We start from the raw sequence: 20,152 nt of genomic DNA on the forward strand, positions 1-20,152 counted from the left end.
GTAACTTATAATAGCAGCATAATAGACTCATGAGATGTGTGTCCAATAAAAAGAGCATAGTCATAGGGATTAATTTTAAACAAGGGGATTCCATTGCCAAGCTAAAGTTGGAATACCATGCACGAGGTCCTGTTTCAATCCTATAATACTCGACGTAATCAACACACTGCTTTAGAAGGATGAGTGTATATAGAAGGAGGCACCATATGGACTTCCCTAGTGAGATCGCCATTTATGAATGCATTTTTAACCTCCATTTGGAACTAAAACCAATCTTTAACAGTAGCAACATCTTGAAGATTGCGAACATAAATAAGACATGCAACTAAAGCGAAAGTCTCTTCATAGTCAATGCTGAATTCCTAAGTAAATTCATTCGCTACTAGCCAACTTTTATAGCGGTCCGTAGTACCATATGCCTTTAATTTAATTTTTACAACTTAAGATAGACTTACCAGGAGTCATATGAACCAAATCTCATGTATGAGATTTGTCTAAAGCCTGCAACTAATCTGTTATTACTTGCTGCCAAAGAGGATTACTGCTAGCTGCTCTATATGTGGCATGACGAGACATGTGAAGACGATTAGAAATAAGATACTAACATATATCGATCACATTTGCATGCAAAAGGGCGGGGACCAACTCTTAACTTATATTATAATATCTAAGACTTGGGATTCATGAAAGCTTTGTGGAGAAGACATCAGATGACGATAATGCATTCTTAAGGTAATTGAAGACAATATGGGATTAAGTTACACCGAGGTGTAAATACTAACAAGAAGCAAAGGCAGGTCTTACTTCCTCTCCAATTGAGATTTTGTACACAATCGAATTCAAGATACATTAGGTGTCTTCGCCCGCGCGTTTTGCGTATGTTAGCCGGAGTGAAATATGTTTTTCATAGTCATTTATCATATTTTAGTCCGCAATATGTATTTGATGCGTTTCCTTTTGGATGGCGCAAGTTGAGAGTGGTTGCAAATGTTTTCTCCCCTTAAGATAGAATTAACACAATCCAAGTAAAATCTGACCTTGTCAAACGCGAGAGTTATCATATTACTATATGTACTTTCCTATAGTATAGTCAACAGGTTTTGGTACTTCAAAGACGAAGTAGATATGTTAGAGGACAAACGTAAGAGAACAGTTAGATATAAAATATGATTGATGTCTGAATTCATAATTATTACTATATAAATCTCGATTTTTAAGGAGCATATTACGGGATTTTAAAGTTCTGTATCACCATATTATAAGTGAAAACAGCCAAAAAAAAAGAAAAGAGTTTGTCGGTATGACTACTCCGTAATGATGTATTTATTTGGATTTCCAAAGGGGATAGAAATTTCCCATTTTCGACGTCAAAAAAAGAAGGAATAAACAACTCTAATGGTACAGAGGGAAGAATAGAAAGTAAGTTGATCTCATCTGACTGTTCGCATCCAATCAAATATTTTCCTCCCACACGTGTTGTGCGGACCCCGCGAGGAAGTTTCGCTTAAATCAAAGTGGAAACAAACAAACAATCCACACGTCGAGGGTTGAAATTCCAAGCCTGGTACGTGTTTTGCTGCCAAATGATATACCCCGTCGCCGCCTTGTCAAACTTGCGTCCCGCGCAGTAATCTAGTCTTTCCTTCTTCTTCTCTCTCTCTTGACTTGTTTTTAAGGGAAATCTCAGAGCAACTTCTACGCTCTATCCCCGTTGCTCTCTCTTCGATGCCTCACGCGGTACACATACTTTGCATATATACTCCATACTCGATCATGCAAACCCATCTCTTCCTTCGTATCTCTTTTCTGTAATTTCTCTGTCTTTCTTAGTTTTAGCTACGTACTCTCGCTTTTCGGTGTACGTCATAACATGGTGAGGCTAGCTGAACAATACGAGCATGTGTTCCGATGCTTCGACGAGGATGGAGATGGTAAGCTTTCGCCTTCGGAGCTGAGAAAACGCGTGGGGTTGACAGGCGGAGAGCTTCTCCTGAAAGAAGCGGAGGTCGCGGTCGAGTCGCTGGACTCGGATGGTGACGGCCTCCTGTGCTTGGAGGACTTCATCGGGTTCATGGAAGGCGGGGGCGAGGAAGATAAGATGGGCGACTTGCGAGAGGCTTTCGGGATGTATGTGACGGACGGGTGCGGGTTCATCACGCCGAAGAGCCTCAAGAGGATGCTCTCTAGGCTGGGGCAATCCAAGAGCGTGGATGAGTGCGAGGCCATGATAGGTCATTTCGATCTCGATGGAGATGGTGTGATCAGCTTCGATGAATTTAAGGTTATGATGATGTAGAGATTTCATTGTACATAAGATTGAATTAGTGTTTGCTCTCATATGGACCATTCGTTCTTACAGAGTTTTTCTTCTTGCTTCATTTCAATGAGTTTCTCCTACAGTTCAGTTCAGACAATTTGCCACCTGCCCATTATCTGAACAACTAATTTGACATCTCGTCAAGAGCTGTTTTATCAGGTTTAGGGAGTGGGTTCCCACCTTGGATTGTCTTGTCCGACCGTTAGTCAATTACCGGTGCAAAATGTACTCGTCGAGCAGGATTTTGTTTTAAATTAACATTTGAAATTTAGGATAACTTGAGTTATAAAATCCAACCCATAAGTCTAAACTAATAGCTAAAGAGAGACCATATGTATAAAGAGCATATAAACCTCAGTGTCTAACAATACGAGATATTTCGACAGTCCATCTCACGTGCAAACTGAGTTAGGAGTGGCATGTGAAATTTGACTTAGGGGATGGACGCACACGTGAACTAGGCAAAACTTGAGCTCTGATACCAAGTTGAGATGATGAAAGAGAGAAAAATGAAGAGTACAAGGCCCCCGTATATATGGAGAGATTGCAATTCGACTTAATTACAATAGTAATCCTAATATATCTCTAGCACCCCCTCAAACTTAAGGTGACTTAACGGAAGCAAACTATAGTTTGTAGAAAAGATCCAGAAAACCCAAGAGTGAATGCGTTTTGGTAAAGATATTGGCGGTATGATCAATGGATGTAGTGGATACAATCGAGTAGTGCCACGAAAAACGTGGTATTAGATAAAATGACAGTCGATTTTAATGTGTATGTGTATTAATAAAAAACATCATCATGTACTATATGGATAAAAATTTAGCTGTCCCAATGAATGATTGTTCCGCTATTATGACGCACTCCCATGTTATCCAGTAGCCATCGCAACCGTAAGAACTCTGATATCGTATCGACAAGAGCTCAATATTCTATTTCTGTACTACAACGAGCCATGGTGGTGTTTTTCTTGCTAAGCCATGAGATAAGTGAATTACCAACAAAAAAAAAAGAGTTTGTAGTGGAGCTACGATCTTGAGGGTCACCATCTTGATCAGCATCAGGATATGTTAGCAACTCCAAGGTAAAATGAACAAAAAAGTGACGGCCATGAAAAAAATGTTCCCTTGATGTAGTGAAAAACTTCGAAGGACTGTAGCAAAATGAGATCATGGGCATGGTCATGTACTGACTCAATATGAACATCATAAGCAATGTCAAGTCGAGTAGCAGTGAGATATACAAGACTGCCGGCTAGTTGTTGATAGTGTGTTGGATTCGAAAAAGGAGTCCCATCATTGGCATCAAATTTGACATTGTTCTCAATTGAAGTTATAGGGACCATGCTGTGAGTGAGTCCTTCTTGAGAAAGATGATTAGTGGTACATTTGGCTCGAGAAAGATAATAATCAGAAAAATCTAAAGTCACCTTTAAGCCTAGAAAGTAGCTGAGTCGCCAAAGATATTTCATTTCAAATTGTTGATTGAGATAGTGCTGAAGTTTTGAAATGCCAGTACGATCATCGCCAGTAATAGCCTTATCGCCCACATATAAGAGGAGCACAATAGACTCGCGAGATGTCAGAAGAATAAAAAGAGCATGGTCATAGGGACTGGTTTAACCAAGGGATGCCATTGTTGAGCTAAACTTGGAATACCATGCACGAGGAACTTGTTTGAGCGCATGTAATGCTCAACATAATCAATACACTTTGTTAGAAGGATAATGTATTGAAGAGGAGGCACCATATAAACATCCATAGTGAGATTGCCATTAGGAATGCATTTTTAACATCCATCTGGAACAAAAACTAGCACTTAATAACGACAACAACATGAAAACTGCAAACATAAATAAGATATGCAACATGAGCAAAAGTCTCTTCAGAGTCAATTTTGTATTTCAAGTCAAGTCTTTCGCTACTAGCTAAGCTTTATGGCCGTCCATAGAACCATTTTCCCTTGTTTTATTTTATATACCCATTAACAACTTACAGCAAACTAACTAGGAGGTAAATCAATCAAATCCCATATATGAGATTTATCTAAACCCTACAACTCATCTGCCATTGTTTGCTGCCAAAGATGATTGGTACTAGCTTTTTCTATATGTGGAAGGTTCTTGAACGGAAGCAATGGTAGAGTAACAATGGTAACCAGCAAGTGTAAGAGTAGGTTGACTTGCTTTGATGGAATGACAGAGAGAGGATTATGGAATGTTTGATATGGAGAACCCACGGATGGGGTAGACATGTTAGAAGTTGCCGAAGTGGTATTGCCAGAAGTACGTGCATCAAGATTATGAGAAAACAATTCTGGAGAGGAAGCTTCACAAGTGGACAGAAGTGCTAGATCTTTTGAAAATAAACCCACCGTAGGATTAGTAAAGAAATGGATATGAGCAAAGGATTTGAAGGGATGAAAATATTTGAACAGATGATCGAGGTGTAAATACCAACAAGAAACAAAGACAGACCTTAGTTCCTATTTAACTAAGATTTTGCACACAATCCAATTTATGTTAGACTGTATTGGGAGCACATAGCAAAAGTCCAATATCTTCATTTGGGGAGAGATCGCTAAGAGCGAGCTCAAGTTCGAACCCGTTAACATATCCAATTAGACCCACCTCTAATGAATTATGGGCCAACTATGATATATTAACTAGTCCACACCACATTACTTATCCGATGAGAGATTTTTCTAACATAACTCACACTTGCAACAATCTCCCTCTCACGTGTGAGATTGATCGGCTCTGATATCATTTGTTGAGATCGCCAAAAGGGAGCATAAGGCCAAGCCCGTCAATATATCCAGTTAGATCCACCTGCACTCAAAAGTTTAAGACAATGAGTTATGAGCCAACTATGATATATTAACTGCTCCACACCATATTACTTATCCGACGTGAAATATGTATTTTTCATAACTAACTATGATATAGTTCGCAATATGTAGTCATTGCATTTTATTTTGTACAAAGTAAAGTTGAAAGTGATTGCAAATGTTTGTTTTTCTCCTCGAGATAGAATTAACACAATCCATATATACTATTTGACCTAGTATAAAAGTAAACTCACATTAAACCCCCACGTTCTGCCACTTAAATAAAGTGGAGATAAATGCACCCTCTCCTTCTCTACTTATTAGATGATACGGAAGCATAAGAGACTATCTCATCACGAGTGCTCTATAGCAATAATATCTATGTAGATTTACATACACGATTGAAATTTCCAACTTTCGACATCGAAAAAGTAAAAAAAAAAAAGGATAAACAACTAGAAATTGATTCATCAACTACTCCATCCAACTAAAGATATTCACTTAATTATATTGAACCTTTCTCTTTTTTTTCTCCTTTATATAAAGACGTCAGAAACGAAGTGATCCACACGTAAAACCAACAGAAACACGCACAATCACATTTGGCTTTGGGTAAGTCTAGTCAGTTGACCAGGAAGCCTTGTTCGAAGGAAAACTCAGGGTAACTTCTACGCTCTGTCTTGGTTCCTCTCTCCTAATTGCCTCACGCGGTGCTCACACTACGTATATAAACTCCATACTTTGATCATGCAAAACCCATCTCTTCCTTCCCACCTCTCTCCTGTAATTTCTGTCTTTCGTAGCTACAGCTAAGTAAGTGCTCTTGCTTTTCGGTGCCCATAACAACATGGCAAGACTCGCGGAACGATACGAGCTTGTGTTCCGATGGTTTGACGAGGATGGAGACGGCAAGCTTTCGCCTTCGGAGCTGAGGCAGCACATGGGCTTGACGGGCGGAGAGCTGCTCCTGAAGGAAGCGGAGGTCATGGTCGAGTCGCTGGACTCGGATGGCGACGGCCTCCTGTGCTTGGAGGACTTCGTCGGGTTCATGGAAGGTGGGGGCGAGGAAGAGAAGATGGGAGACTTGAGAGAGGCGTTCGGGATGTACGTGACGGACGGGTGCGGGTTCATCACGCCGAAGAGCCTCAAGAGGATGCTCTCAAGGCTCGGGCAATCCAAGACCGCGGATGAGTGCGAGGCCATGATAGGTCACTTCGATCTCGATGGAGATGGCATGGTCAGCTTCGATGAATTTAAGGTTATGATGATGTAGATTTCATTGTACATACGATGGAAATACTGTTTGATTTCATATGGACCATTCGTTCTTAGTCAGATGTTCTTGTTACTTCACTTGAATGAGTTTCTCCAACACTTCAGTTCAGACTATTTGCCAACTGCCCACCATCTGAACAACTAATTTGAGAACTCGGCAGAAAACTGTTTTTATCAGGTTTAAGGACTGGATTCCCATCTTGGATTGTCTCGTGGACTTTGTTTTTAAATATCATTTGAAATGTAGGACAAAGTTGGAAACATTCACAAATTCAAGTGACCTATTAGTGGCATCGGACTCGAAGTTTGGACCCAAACGTGAAAAAACTGAGTAGCCGAAACTAGGCCTTGACAATACATGACCCATCCATGAAGTGCCTGATAAACTTATCTATCAAGAGTTTCCAAAAGGCAGAATTTAACTGAAATACATAATATGTGGCGACGATCGGTTGACTTGCAGCATGCACATAAATTACGTACCGAGTCAAAGAGTATTCACCGACTAAGGGATAACCGTCGCTATGGTATCGGGAGCAGTTACAAATCATCTCGAGCGATCTTATCTAGAGCGATGTCTTGTTTAGTCCAATCTGTAACTGAGTTATTAACATTTTTTGAGAAATGTAAACATTTATTTGTACTTCAACAACTTACCAATTGGTTTAATAAGCTACCGACATTTATTTTTGTACCTTACCTGCGCGATAAAAAATACTAACTTCTATTCAAAATAACCAACCTTATTTTTAGTGATTTATCAACATTTTTCCTGTGAAGGTACCAATTGATTTTAGCATAGCAAATATTATTGGAGTCACTTGTCGTCAACTTTTATTTGATTATTTCAAAACTAGCAAATTGTGTCATAATTTACCAACATATCTTTGTGGAGCTTACCAATGTGTTCAAGCTACCAACATTTGAAAATGCATAGAGTGGTCCTTTTTGACGCGGACTCAAATTTGATGCTCTCTACTTTTGGAAACAAGAATATGTTCAGTCTCATACTCAATTCTATGAATAATGCGGTGGACAAACAAAACCAATCAGAGAGTAGGATATGTATGCGCGCGAGAACTCGTGTTCCCTGTGTCCGACATAGCGTGAGGATCCCACATTTTGCATGAATCGCGATGTTTCTTGATATATGATCGGCTCGGTCAAAGGGGGCCGAGTCTATATGACAGATTTCTTCTAAGCTGTGGAGATTGTCTCGGTCTGAAAACGTGCAAGCCACGGTTCTCATCCGTTACATCCGTGCAGTGACGTTATCTGCTCGACTGCTGATAAGAGGGAGGACAGGTTGAGTTGGTGGAACATGAACTTGCATATTTATTAATGGGGTTAATCCCTCTGAGAAGGTTTAATAGGTTTTTTGTGCAGCCACGGAACAGGAACCATCTCCTTAGATGAATGACTGAGTAATGTGACATTCTATCTGTGTCTTATGTTAGTCCCAAGTGCACGCGTTCTGATCTATGTTTTCTTGTGTAAGCAACCGACCAGCTTGTTTTTAGCCCACAAGCCGGCATATTTTAATTCTTGATTATGCTCTGGCTTTCGTGTTTAACAATGTGACCGCTTGTCCCTTCATCCACAGAGTCGCCGATTAAACGACAAAGATGACGAGACAACTCCCTGTTTTTTTAAGAAGAAGAAGAAGAAGAAGCAGCAAGAATTATATAATAAGATGCCAGCCTAGGTAGGACCGTGATGGAGATGTGCAGGTATGTCAATGGAGCACCCAGATTCTGAGCCAGTTTTCCAAGCTTTCTGCCCACCTGATTCCAGCTCCACTCTGTCGTGTGCTCCCATCTCTTTATTTCTTGCGGTCGAGGCAGATCGAGTTAAGAGGGCTCGAGGAATTCTCGTCGCCCATGGGTGCCTGTGTTTCAATAGATGACGATGCTAATGGGAGAGTGGCGGAGAGACGCCTGATTCAGTCTCCTTCTCAGCTGGATGGGGCTTTTGTTGCCCAAAGCAAATTGGCTTCTCAGCATTCCATCACATCGTCATGGACGACTACAGGTTCGGCTCATACGAAGTAGTTGGGAATTACTAACTATTCATATCAATCGAATTAGAGATTCTTACAGAAGTAGCCCCCTTGGACAGGCATGCCAGATGCTGCCAGCTTCGAAAATAGTTTTGCTGTCATGAATCATGTCGCGATGCATAGCTAGGACAGATATATGCCTTCTGTTTTATGAGATACTAAGATGATTCCATAAATAAATGTACCGTCAGACTTGCAACTGGGTCCATTCAAGGCATGCTGCTTTCCAATTGCTGCAGGTAGTAAAGACGAGATGTTTTTCGACGCACAAGCGTGGCAGGAAAGCAGCTCCGAGGATGACTTCTTCAGCGTCAACGGAGGTACTACCGAGTTATCTATTTTAGTATGATCATGAGATTGATTTAGTTGCTGTCTTTGAATGTTGGAGATTGCTCCTGCAAAAATTTTATGTCATACGAGGCATCTCGATTCGTTGGCTAAGCCTTCCATACCGTCCATGTGTTGTCCCTGCGTGTTTTTATTATCAGCATGAAAAAGGAACACTTTTCACCTACAGATTTCGTTCCATCTGGTGCGAGCAGTCCGATTCATCGGAGAAGCTTCTCTGGTTTCCCACCTGCGACCAGAACACTGTCTGTGAGCAGAAGCAGCTTTTTCAAGCATGAATCTCCGTCGTTTACGGAGAAGAAAGAGCCCCACGATCACGGCAATGTCCTCCCCAACCCCAAGCACAAGAAGGAGATACAGCTGGTTCAGTTCTTTCAAGACAGATTTTGGACCAGTCAGGCTGGACTACTTGATCATGACAGCCACCCTCACAATCAACGCATAACCCACGGCAAGTCAATGCCAAAGCCAAAAGGTACTTAAATGCAAACTCCAAGGGCTGACAGATACCAAATTTTAACCCGTCCTAGGCGACACGGCATTGACGAGTAGGAGTGACATGACCTTGAGAGCTGAAAGTCGATGATGCTTGGAGTTGGAGGAGAGAGCTCAGATGTTCCCCCGTGGGCCATCAGAAGATGTACGAGTCACGGGCTCCCACATTTGACGCGTCCTGCATCATTATTGGGAGTTCAGACTCTTTTGAATTGATGAGAGATCGAAAACGAGTTTGTTTAGTATGTCCTGCTTGATCTCCTCTAATTTGTGGACAGAGTGTCGTCCTCCTACAACAGCTTTTTGTGAGTTGATTGGAATCTTTCTTGTAAATTTATAAGCCTTTTGAGTTGACAGAAGGGAATACTGGCAATCCTCAATACATAAAACTTGCATTTGTACACGTCCAAAAGTGCTAGGTCATACAAAAACCAGTCGGGTCCGTAAATCATATGAGAAGTTTTTCTTTAAAGGTTTCCGAGACAAAGAAAGGCGTTCCGATGGATTCCACCGCAAGAGATGCCATTTTCATCTATTCTCGAACACAAATGCCGACGGTTTCTACTACAAAGATTTTAAATGATCTTCATTGTATACAAAGGAATGAAACATCCAGTGTGCAAAACTGTTCCCCTCGTGAAAGTATTTAGTCCCTCGAGTAAAGATCGTCGAAAACCGGCCCTCAATTAAGTGACAAAAGGCAACTTATTTTACACAATATAATCCAACCTTGCACCCAAAAATCAAATGCCTCCATAATTTAGAATTTGATCACATTTTGCCTGTCAGGAGGAGCAACACATTGCCATAAGGAACGATATGCCGGAATATCAGCTGCTTCAACACCAAGCACCGAAAGGTTGCGCCCATACTCCTGCTCAAGAAAACCTTGGCAGTAATCATAATTTGCTATGTGTAACTCACAAACATCAACTTTAGATAGAAAGAGACAAACCTGAATGTCAAGGAATAATTGCATACAGATCTTATCCGTGTCAGACACATTTTGTTCCGACACATCCGAGCTTGCTCCAGCTCGTCTCTGTGCACCCTGACGTATTCTTTGAAGCGAAGATTCTGTTTTCCTAGCCTATATTGACAAACAGAAGATTGATCTCTACTTCGAAAAACAAGCATGTGAAATTGGACATTTCAGGGGAAAAAATCAGCTCAAAGTACTTACCACATTAACAAGGTCAGAGGCCAATTCATCGTAGCGGCCAGTAACCTCGGTGGCAGCACTCAGTAGCAGTTCATTCCTAACATCTGTAGTCAAGTATGCATTTGCCCGCTCTCCGTCCAGAAAAGTCTGCAATATAAGTGGTTCACCACAAAACATCAGAAGAAAATTGTCTCGTTTATGCATAGAGCCAAACATCAAAATAGAAATACAAAAACAAAAAATATTATTCTCCCATGAGGAAATCATTAACCCATGCTAGTGTGCATCTTCTATGCTTCATTATAATTAGTGGACGATGGAAATTACTCTGGAACTACTCATATTCGAAAAAATACATATGACATCAGCCGTTCAACAAGCATGCAAAAAATTGCTGCTTATTGAGAAACCATTAGCTCAGATATGCAATGGATCTCGGTCTTTGTTCTTTATTTTTCTCCTTTTCTCCATCCCTTTTCAATTTTAGGCATGGCTTCACAAAATTAAAGAGAAAAAAGAGCATGTATGAATCTAAAACTTGATCCCCCACTCCTCACACAGACATGATATTTTCTTTCCCGACACAGATTACTTTTCATGTCTAAACCCTGTATTTGACACATTTAGCACAGGAAAGCAAGTATACTTTGCTGATGTGAACAGCATCAAATAACATAATGTGAATGTAGCGAAAATTGATTCCATAGTGGAGACTATTTGGTCCTAGACACCACTTGAGTCCAAATAAGAGGTCCAAGAAGAGAGGACACCAATCTCTTTCATCTAAACATGACTTAAATCGTGGGTCGTTCATCAGTCTATACCTGTAAGATCTAATGATTCTTTTTGTCCTGGATTTGTTATCAAAACAGCTAGAAAGTTCCGCTACACTTGAGGCAAGACAGATACATCTGGGACATCAAATGCTGAAAAAAGAAGAACAGAGTAGAAGACATAATAAGGGAGCGCATACCTTCAGGGGACGCAACACACCTGCTACATATGGTGAATGCCTCACAGGAAGAGGTTTATTTGTCATCCTGTAAGTCGCCGTTATTCCCTTCAGCTGCCTTAAATCCTATACATTTTCATAAATTTCTATAAACCAGTTGAAGATCCACTAATCGCATTTGATTAGACAATACTACATGACAAATCGCTACAAGTCAAATCCCCATGTATCATCTAGTTTGTCAGGACAGGATGACTTCAACATGAAAGAAAGAAAAAGCAGATTCAAGTACTCCTAATAACGAAAATAAGACAAGGCACCTCAACAGACTTCTCAACCAGAGCTTCCACGATTGCATTGATGATTGAAGGTACAATGTCATTCAACGATTTTCCTCCCTGCAAAATGCTGTCTTTCACAGAATCACGAACTTCGGCAGAGCATGAAGAGAGAAGCCGAAGCACAAGCCCCAGGTAATCACCACAGACTTCTCTTGCAAGAAGACGTACATCATGAATAACCTGAAAATTTAAAAATAAAATAATCCTTAAAAGCAAGTAGGAACTGCACCAAATAAGCTATGACATTGAAGGTTCTTTGAAATAATGGACATTTACTCCTTGATTATCAACTCACAGAGTAAATCTGAATTGAATGAATGACAAGTTTTAATGGATGAAGAAAAGAAGCATACATAGATTAAGTCATCTGGCAAAGCAGTGATAGCCCACTCACATCCGGGATGGGGCCCCGTGGCACCCATCTTGCGAGCGGCGAGTCCAGACGACAACCAATTAGAATACCTGTTATGCAAATCTATGCAGTGAATAAAGAGATGCATTGAACAAACTAATCAACTCATGCAATGCGCAAGTACAATTCTCCTTGATCAGATGAAAAAATAATTCACGATAAACTTAATATTTTCCAAAAGGACTTGACTCTATAATATATATAGATCTTTAGTTTATATGGATTGACATGGTACTAGAATCAAAGAGTTAACTTCTGACCTGGAAATAAGCTGCAAAGACAAACGCATAAACTTGTCAGAGCAGGAAAGAATGAGAACATCATCTCTCCAGCAGGCTTTTAGGCTATCCAAAAGTGTAACACTTTGCTTCAACGTCAAACTTCCTTCATCAGGACTTAAATTCTGAAGTGGGACAAGACTAGTTGTCGTAAGTGCTGAATCTAATGCCCCCGCTATCTCCTGAAATCTGGGGTAATAGTATTAGCGATGACGTCCCATTTTAGAAATGTCAAAAGTCGTTCTCCGAACATTGGTAAAGGAAGAAAGATGTGAAGCTTGTGCTAAGTACCTTAACGAAAAATAAACCCCAATATTCCATTGCTTCATGAACTCTAGATAGACTGCTTCTCCACGAAATTTAGCAACAGCAGATCTGGATGGACAGTAGCCTTGCATGACAATTGGATGTTACAACAATAATGAGCAATCTAGTTGCTGTCTACTCAGAGTAATTAAGATGCTTAGTAGATCAATTCAAGATTTAATAAGTATTTTAAAGTCTAACATCTAGTATGAATTAAAAAGAAAGGAATAGGGAAGCCCTACCTTCCAGATGAGCTAAAAACTCGAGACTCGATTTATAGTTTTTTAAGAATTCTGTGGGTCTTCCTGGAGAAAAGGCACCGGGCTTTGCCTTTTGAATAGCAACCAGAACCTCTTTAAGGATTGAATTAGCCAAGAAATCAAATACATGCAAACCAGAATTTTCTGCATATGGCAACGACAGAATACTCATCAGAATCTACTTACTGTATAGGATCCAGATGAATAGACACAAAATAAGTTGAGAAGGGAGGTTGAATTCACACAGAAAGAATGCTAGTGTTGTGTAACGGATTGAGGTCACTGGACAAGTGGATTAATGGTGTTAGAAGAATGGTTATCTCCATGTTTGAGACCTTTGACAAGCAGATACACTCCACTCCAACAAGCATACACAAAATCTACATTCAATCAGAGTGATCTAATAAAACAATTAGGTGCAGCAACCATACAGACAGAATATATGGTTTGGTACCCAAAGGAAAACCGAGGAGACAATGGGTCCAGCAAGAAAACAAACTGTTATCAGACAGAAGATCGGATAGGAGAAGACAAAAAATGAAAAATCAAAGACAGAAGATCAGATAGGAGAAGACCAAGTAAAACCAAGGACACAATGGGTCCAGCAAGAAAAAAAACTATTATCAGACAAAAGATCAGATAGGAGAAGAACAAGCAATAAAAAACCAAAGGCAGACTACCTGTGGAAGCAATATCTAGTAAAAATTTACAATCTTCTCTTATACTTTGCTTAATTGATTGGTAATCACTTTCAAGCGCATCTCCTGGTGCCGCCATTCCGGACTGTCCATATGGAATAATTTTCTGTATCATAGGATCCACGACAGTGGTCCGGAAAATTTCTTCAGCGCTAGTTGTGTTATCAATAGCAGCATATGCACGTAGGCAATTGTAAATTGCATTAGCATCTTGATGCTCCAACCCATCTACAAAACAATGAGCCAAGCTTGCATCAAGCAGCCGGCTGGCATTCTGAATCCTCTTCTCCATGTTACCAACAAAAGGTAGGTCCTGTACTGGCATTAAAGAAACAAGAATGAGTAGAAAGCATACCTACATAAGAAAAAGGAGCAAGTAGAAAGCATAGAGCAGTCGTTGAAAAATGATAAGCAATAAATGTACAGAATTTGGAGTGGTGACTCCATCATACAAATCATATCTCTGCATGGAAGCCGCACCGTATTGTTACAGTGACAAGCAATCTTTAAAGAGAAGGACAAGAACTAATGCATACTATGGATATAAACTTAAAGATAGGAGGCAGCTATAGTGCTGGGCTTTCCGTTTTGGAGGTATCTATTGGAGTCAGAAAGGTACAGCAACAAGGGCTGCATTTAGAAAATAACAGTGAAACAATTGTGAAAAAAAAAAAAGAAGCATACTTAGCTCACTCTACTAAATTTTGGTCTGATCGAACTGTGGAAACCTGGAGGGAAGGAGCAGGCAAGCTCTACAGTGCAGGATTTTAGATGTGTTAAAGTTAGTAAACTAGATAGCAATAATTGCTAAATTTGTGGTAGCTAGAGCAGAATTTTTAAAATTTCTGGGCTGAGTGAGAAGCATTTGACTTCTTTTCAAGAAGTGATTAAGGCATGGGGTTTCCACACTATACACAACTTAGCTCTCAGAAGATATACTTATTGCGATTGAAATTCAAAGCCGTTCTGTTTATCTTTTTTCTGGTCAGAAAGGGGCAAAATTGCCCTTAAAGTGCAATTGTGAAGCAATTCTGCTTTCTTGCTATAACATTAGCACACGGGAATAAGTGGAAGCATAACATCTAGAAATGAAATAACAGGGTTAACAGAAGCAGGCGAAAGAAAAATTAAAGCATCAGCTTTCGATGCCGTGGTGATATAAATACGTGATGTGCACATAACTTAGCCACAATTTTTAAGTGCTTAGTGCTGAATTATTAATTCTACTTTTTTTTTTTAAGAAATGGAGCACGGACGAATGGACCTGATCACAATGCAAGAAATTTAGACTGCAACATTAAGATAATAACCAGCGTACATCAGAGCTGCCAAAGCAGTTGAATTGGACAGCATTTATGTCATAGTTGAAGCAAATCTGAAACAGGTATTGCGCAGTAGCTACCTCTTCAAACCTAATTGCATTCCTAGATTTGGGGAGAACAAGACTAGAAAGACATTCCTTGTGCACTATGCACACTTCTATTCATTTTACTTCCACATGCAAATATAATAAGAACCAGAAGTTCAATCAACACAAGTGCCAGAGTTAGCAGTCTTCTAAATTCATGTGTCACACATGTAATGACAAAGTGAGTAAATCATACTAAAAGAGTTCCATCATGCGGAATCAGCCAATTCAGCTTCATCCTCTTCTTAACTCCAGAACTAAGAGGAGATTCAATAGGCTAGAGATCTGCCACAATGTTCGAAAGAAGGCGGGCATAAACTTGCAGAAGAAAGCAATTCCTGAAAAACTAGATCAGCAGCTAACTCTGATCAAGGTCCTGCAAGCTAGTACCCGTCGTTAATAGCATCGCAGTCACAAGCTTACAGCTGCAAGGTATCAATGCAGCTAGATGCATCTTGAATTTTTGCAAAATTATGCTCTTTCCTGATTCAGTTGTCAAAGTTTTTTTCCCTCGGAACTCAATATTTTGATCATGCAGATGTGATGGACGGTTTATTGGGTGCAGCAACCCCAAATTGAAGTCAAATATTCCAAATTCATCGGATATCTGAACCAAAATGCCACATCTTTCCATAACTCTAAAGCAATGAGACCAATCCTCTCAAGACTTCATCTTGCCGAGAGAGAGACAGAGAGACAGACCTGTGCATGAGCTATGTAGAACTTAAGGCGATTCATCTCACTGGCAATCCTTTCCAGAAGCATGCTCTGAGTCTCTCTTAGATTCGTTCCATTCTCAGCAGCATGATTCAAGGACAGTCCGTTGCTGATGGGGGAGCCATTTTCAGCCGAATTCACATCCCCATTCGACCAATCTGCAGGCACGCTCGGGAGTTCCTTGATCAGTTTCTCGACCTTGGACACCACGTGGAACGTGTCGAGCAACAGCTCCAACACCTCCCTCGCGGATGCGGCCTCTGACCGCTGCTTCAGGCCATTGCGCAGCGCCACGAGCGATCCCTCCACGCTGCCCCTGAACCCTTCGATCTTGTCCCTCAGCTCCAGCAGCGGAGCCCGCATCCGCACAATGGCGGCATCCACGTCGACGAGCTTGGTGCTGAGGTTGACGAAATCGTTGTAGTCGCGGTTGATGAGGTCGACGAGCTCGTGGTTGAGGGACGACAGGTGGCTCTGGAGCTCGGACCTGAGGGTGTCGAAGGGTACGAAGGTCCGGAGCTCGGCGATGTAGGACTCGGAGTCGAAGTCCCGGGAGAGGAAGGCGGAGGGCCGGAACCAGAGGGGGTGGGAGTCGAGCGGGTCGGAGAACAGATCCGCGGCGGATCTCGGCGGCGCCGGCGGCGGCGACGGGATGGACTCTACCATCGGCGGTTGCCGGGTCCCTCGACCGTTCGGATTCGGCGATGACGTGCGGGAGGAGCAAGTGCCGGCAAAACTGCGAGAATCTGCGACACTGTAAACGCAATCGAAGCCTGAGGAGGAAGAAGACGAAGAAGAAGACGGACACCAGAAACGACGCCGCGTAAGATGATATTGGGCCGGTCTGAGCCCAGCCCACTCTATTTAGGCCGAGCTTGTTTCCTTTGAGCCCACAAACATGGCCCACGTTCTTAAGGATAATGACACAAATGGCCCTGAATTTTAACATAATGCGTAATGTGATCCATAAATTTTTAAATTGCACGATATAGTCCTTGAATTTAAAGTAATGTTCAATATGGCTTATGAACATTCAATATAGTTCATGAAGTTGAATTAATGAAATGATTATATTGAATTTTTTTATATAATTTGAAAAATAAATTGAGTATATCTGAAAGTTAGCACATCGAGTTAAATTTTAGGGATCGTATTGAACAAATTAAAAGTTCGGGAATCCCGTTACGTATTAAATTAAAATTCAGGGACCGTCTTTGTTATTTTCCCCCCCACCCCACTTCTTTGATCCGTTCTTCCAGGGAGCAGTAGCTCTCCGCATCTTCTTCGCCCCCCAACCGATTTGCTTGAAGTGCGAACAAGCTGTGTCGTTGCTCTCTCTGCGGATGCCGAAGCGAAAGCAGCGTGAAATCCTGAATGTGGAGGATTTCTGTGCTGCCGCAGCAGGTAAATTGTTTCCAAACTCTCTGGTGACGATGAACGGCGGCGGTTTCCAGCTTAGTTTGCATCTGGGTCTTTTTGTGATCGCGCTTCTCCTAGGGAGCCAAGGAAAACAAAACGAACTGTGTTCGACGAAACGTGGGGAAGGAATTCTCGCGCAACCTGCGAGAAAGATGCTGTCTTGACCTGTCTAGGGTGATGACTCGAAAAGCTAGAATTTTGTTGCCTCTGTTGCTGACCCTTTTGCGAATTAGACGTGAATGATCATTTTTTTTTTTGGCCAAAAGGATATCGGGAAGGACTAGTTGATCTCGAAAAGATGTATGGTATCTTGTTGTTGTGGCTTGAGACGTCTGTTTGCCGATTGCGCGGTGAATGCTTTGAAAGAAGACCCGAGTTTTGTGTGCTTGCTTTAGATGTATTGGTGAATGAATGATCACTTATAGCGGAATGGGTTCTTGCTCTTTACTGATGTCTTGCTAGTGAAGATGGAAATTGTTCATCAGAGATCTCAAAGCTTTTCTAGCAAATTGTTTGACAGTACTTTCGTTTTTATGTCGTGGACCTTACTGCACAAACTTAGGAAGGTTGCTGCGCAAATTTTAGTAGTACCTCAGTACGAGAGAGTATGATGGTAAGACTTGATAGATTTTCCAGTTCATGCAGGAAGTTACATCTGGAAGATTTTAGTCGCAGCACCGTGGAAAAGCTCAATCAGAAGCAAGAATAGTAACTATTAACGTTTGTTTTCATGGTGCATAAATAGCTCTAGCAAAGTATATTTGAGGACACCCTACTGTGCGAGGCTTTAGCGTGAGACTTTTGGGTAGTCAAATGCATGATCATAGTCTGATCACAATGATCATGCATTTTAGATGAACTTTCTTTGGAGCATTTTAATGAAAGTCGTCTCTATGACTTCACGCCTTATTGGTATACCATATGCCAAGGCTCCTAGTTTAGCATAGATTATTCAAATTTCAAGACAGACAAAAGCAATCGTCCATTCTTAATGAACCAAAGAGGCGATTACATTGTAATGGGTCTTACATGTGTTTCTTAAAATTTGAGAATCAAGAAAAGGCGAACAATTCGAAGATGGAGCAGAGTAATTTCGAGACAGACTTGTTTGCTAGAACGCTCTGAAAGTCACAGTAGTTTTATAGGGTTATTTTTAAAGATGGTGTCCTAATGTGGATAAACAGAGGGGGTAAGTTACCCAGAAACTCTACCACATTTAAATTCTGTTAACTGCTTTTTTGGTTTCCTTTTCTCTTTCTCATGCTAAGGGACAAATAGGAGACGAAACAATAATGCTACCTTTTCCAAGCACCCGAATACGTTAGACACAAATAAATTTGAACGTTGTTTCAGGTGAGTTCTCTATCCACTACTATCATGGGGAATGGCTTAGCTTCTCCTTTATAAGTTTATGACCTGGATTTTCGTTGTTAAGGAATATATGGCGGGACCTTTCAGAAGATAAGAAGGCCTCGTTCACTTTTCTGGATAGCCTGTGGTTTGCCCTGTACATGAAAGAATCATTGAGGGAAAAAGTGCTGAACTGGATTAAGAAGGAGTGCATCTTCTCCAAGAAATATGTCGTCGTACCTATTGTTCGTTGGTTGGTAATTTTTCTTTTCTGAGCTTTGTATGTCTGAATTTTATTTTCTCTGTGTACCAAAGCTTCGAATCTGTCTGTGTCTACTTGCCAGGAGTCATTGGAGTCTCTTGATCTTATGTCATTTTGGTGAAACAAAATCAAAGACCAGAACACCATGCATGATATTGCTTGATTCACTGCACATGGCAAACCCTAAGAGACTGGAACCTGAGATAAGAAAGTATGTTCTATTTGCCATTTCCTTGTATAACCCCGTGACAGTTCAGCATCTTCTAGTATAAGATCTGCTCCTGCATGTGATTTAAGCCAACCTTAAATTTCTGGATTTCACTCAGGTTTGTAGTGGACATTTATAATGCTGAAGCCAAGGAGAGACCGGAAAAGAAACCAGCAACTTCTCAGATTCCGCTCTTGGTGCCTAAGGTGACATTTGGCTCTTAGGTTGCTTGGTTAATCCATTTTCTTCCATTTCTTCTCTTTTAATCGATTGGTAAACTATGAGTTAGGTACCACAACAGAGAAATGGGGAGGACTGTGGCCGTTTTGTTCTTTACTTCACCAGTCTATTTGTTGAGAATGCTCCCAAGAATTTCAGTACAGATGATGGCTACCCTTACTTTGTAGGTTCTCTTAATTTTGTGGCCATTATTAAGTACTGTAAGCAACCCACTTTTTCACTGTGTTTTTGTTTTAAACTGCAGATGAAAGAGGACTGGTTCTGTCCTCAGGACTTGGATAGTTTTTGCAGTAGACTTAGATTAGAAAACTGAATATTGTGGATGCGGAAGACTTGCCCACATTGGTTGAAAATAGTGAATTATGTAAGAAGGTAGCACTTTTGTATTAGGCAATTTCTTTTCTAGAATGTCTAGATTTTGTTTGATTGAATTGACAGTATTATAGTGGTTGGATGAGTTACAGGCATGCCTTACTGGATGTGTTCTCACCGACTTTATTTCTATGGACGATAGTGATTGGCAATACCGTGATTTGACGGACCGATAATTCTTTGTTGCAACGTCAAATTTATTGTCTATGCAGGACCACCTGCGTGTGTATTATTGTGGATTGAAATTGTGACAATTAGAATGCTAGTGGACACTTAATAATAATGCTCCCGAATCTCATGCTTTATGTTGCCTGTATCTGAGATTCATTATATGATACATTGTTGAAATTAGCTCCTCTTACATAGTAACTTATAAGGAGGAAATATATGACGTAGTCCCATCTAGCCTGTCTATGCTGTAAACCACAGCAAAAGCAGTGCGGC

At 40.8% G+C, this 20,152-nt stretch overlaps 4 protein-coding genes across 5 annotated transcripts; 3 read left to right on the forward strand and 1 right to left on the reverse strand.

Annotated features, from left to right (window-relative positions):
* The first annotated feature begins 1,780 nt into the window (after positions 1–1,780).
* LOC115678758 (putative calcium-binding protein CML19) lies at positions 1,781–6,481 on the forward strand. Its single transcript, XM_030602189.2, has 2 exons — positions 1,781–2,281; positions 6,021–6,481. Exons 1-2 carry the CDS (start codon positions 1,871–1,873, stop codon positions 6,417–6,419), a joined length of 810 nt encoding a protein of 269 aa, XP_030458049.1. The 5' UTR covers positions 1,781–1,870; the 3' UTR covers positions 6,420–6,481.
* Positions 6,482–7,970: 1,489 nt separating this feature from the next.
* On the forward strand, positions 7,971–9,342 carry LOC115678833 (uncharacterized protein At3g27210-like). Its single transcript, XM_030602289.2, has 3 exons — positions 7,971–8,452; positions 8,720–8,800; positions 8,998–9,342. The coding sequence occupies exons 1-3, from the start codon at positions 8,302–8,304 to the stop codon at positions 9,309–9,311; spliced, it is 546 nt and encodes a 181-aa protein (XP_030458149.2). The 5' UTR covers positions 7,971–8,301; the 3' UTR covers positions 9,312–9,342.
* A 514-nt stretch (positions 9,343–9,856) lies between these two features.
* On the reverse strand, positions 9,857–16,631 carry LOC115678832 (conserved oligomeric Golgi complex subunit 2). Its single transcript, XM_030602288.2, has 11 exons — positions 15,843–16,631; positions 13,715–14,045; positions 13,017–13,178; positions 12,760–12,859; positions 12,451–12,657; positions 12,132–12,240; positions 11,758–11,958; positions 11,459–11,563; positions 10,507–10,632; positions 10,279–10,413; positions 9,857–10,197 (listed from the first exon to the last, which is right to left on the reverse strand). The coding sequence occupies exons 1-11, from the start codon at positions 16,521–16,523 to the stop codon at positions 10,084–10,086; spliced, it is 2,271 nt and encodes a 756-aa protein (XP_030458148.1). The 5' UTR covers positions 16,524–16,631; the 3' UTR covers positions 9,857–10,083.
* Positions 16,632–17,095: 464 nt separating this feature from the next.
* LOC115678893 (probable ubiquitin-like-specific protease 2A) lies at positions 17,096–19,884 on the forward strand. Of its 2 annotated transcripts, XM_030602376.2 has the most exons (7): positions 17,096–17,261; positions 18,545–18,629; positions 18,712–18,879; positions 18,971–19,099; positions 19,215–19,302; positions 19,386–19,499; positions 19,581–19,884. In XM_030602376.2, exons 1-7 carry the CDS (start codon positions 17,201–17,203, stop codon positions 19,647–19,649), a joined length of 714 nt encoding a protein of 237 aa, XP_030458236.1. In that variant the 5' UTR covers positions 17,096–17,200; the 3' UTR covers positions 19,650–19,884. The 2 variants fall into 2 exon arrangements, with proteins under 2 accessions (XP_030458236.1, XP_056175120.1); XM_056319145.1 differs by lacking the exon at positions 18,545–18,629 and having other exon boundaries at positions 17,128–17,261; positions 19,386–19,884.
* The last annotated feature ends 268 nt before the right edge of the window (positions 19,885–20,152 follow it).

The sequence above is a fragment of the Syzygium oleosum genome, unplaced genomic scaffold (assembly GCF_021117445.2).
Source record: "Syzygium oleosum isolate NSW1041296 unplaced genomic scaffold, Sole_v2.1 Sole_v2.17, whole genome shotgun sequence".
Lineage (NCBI taxonomy): Eukaryota > Viridiplantae > Streptophyta > Magnoliopsida > Myrtales > Myrtaceae > Syzygium > Syzygium oleosum.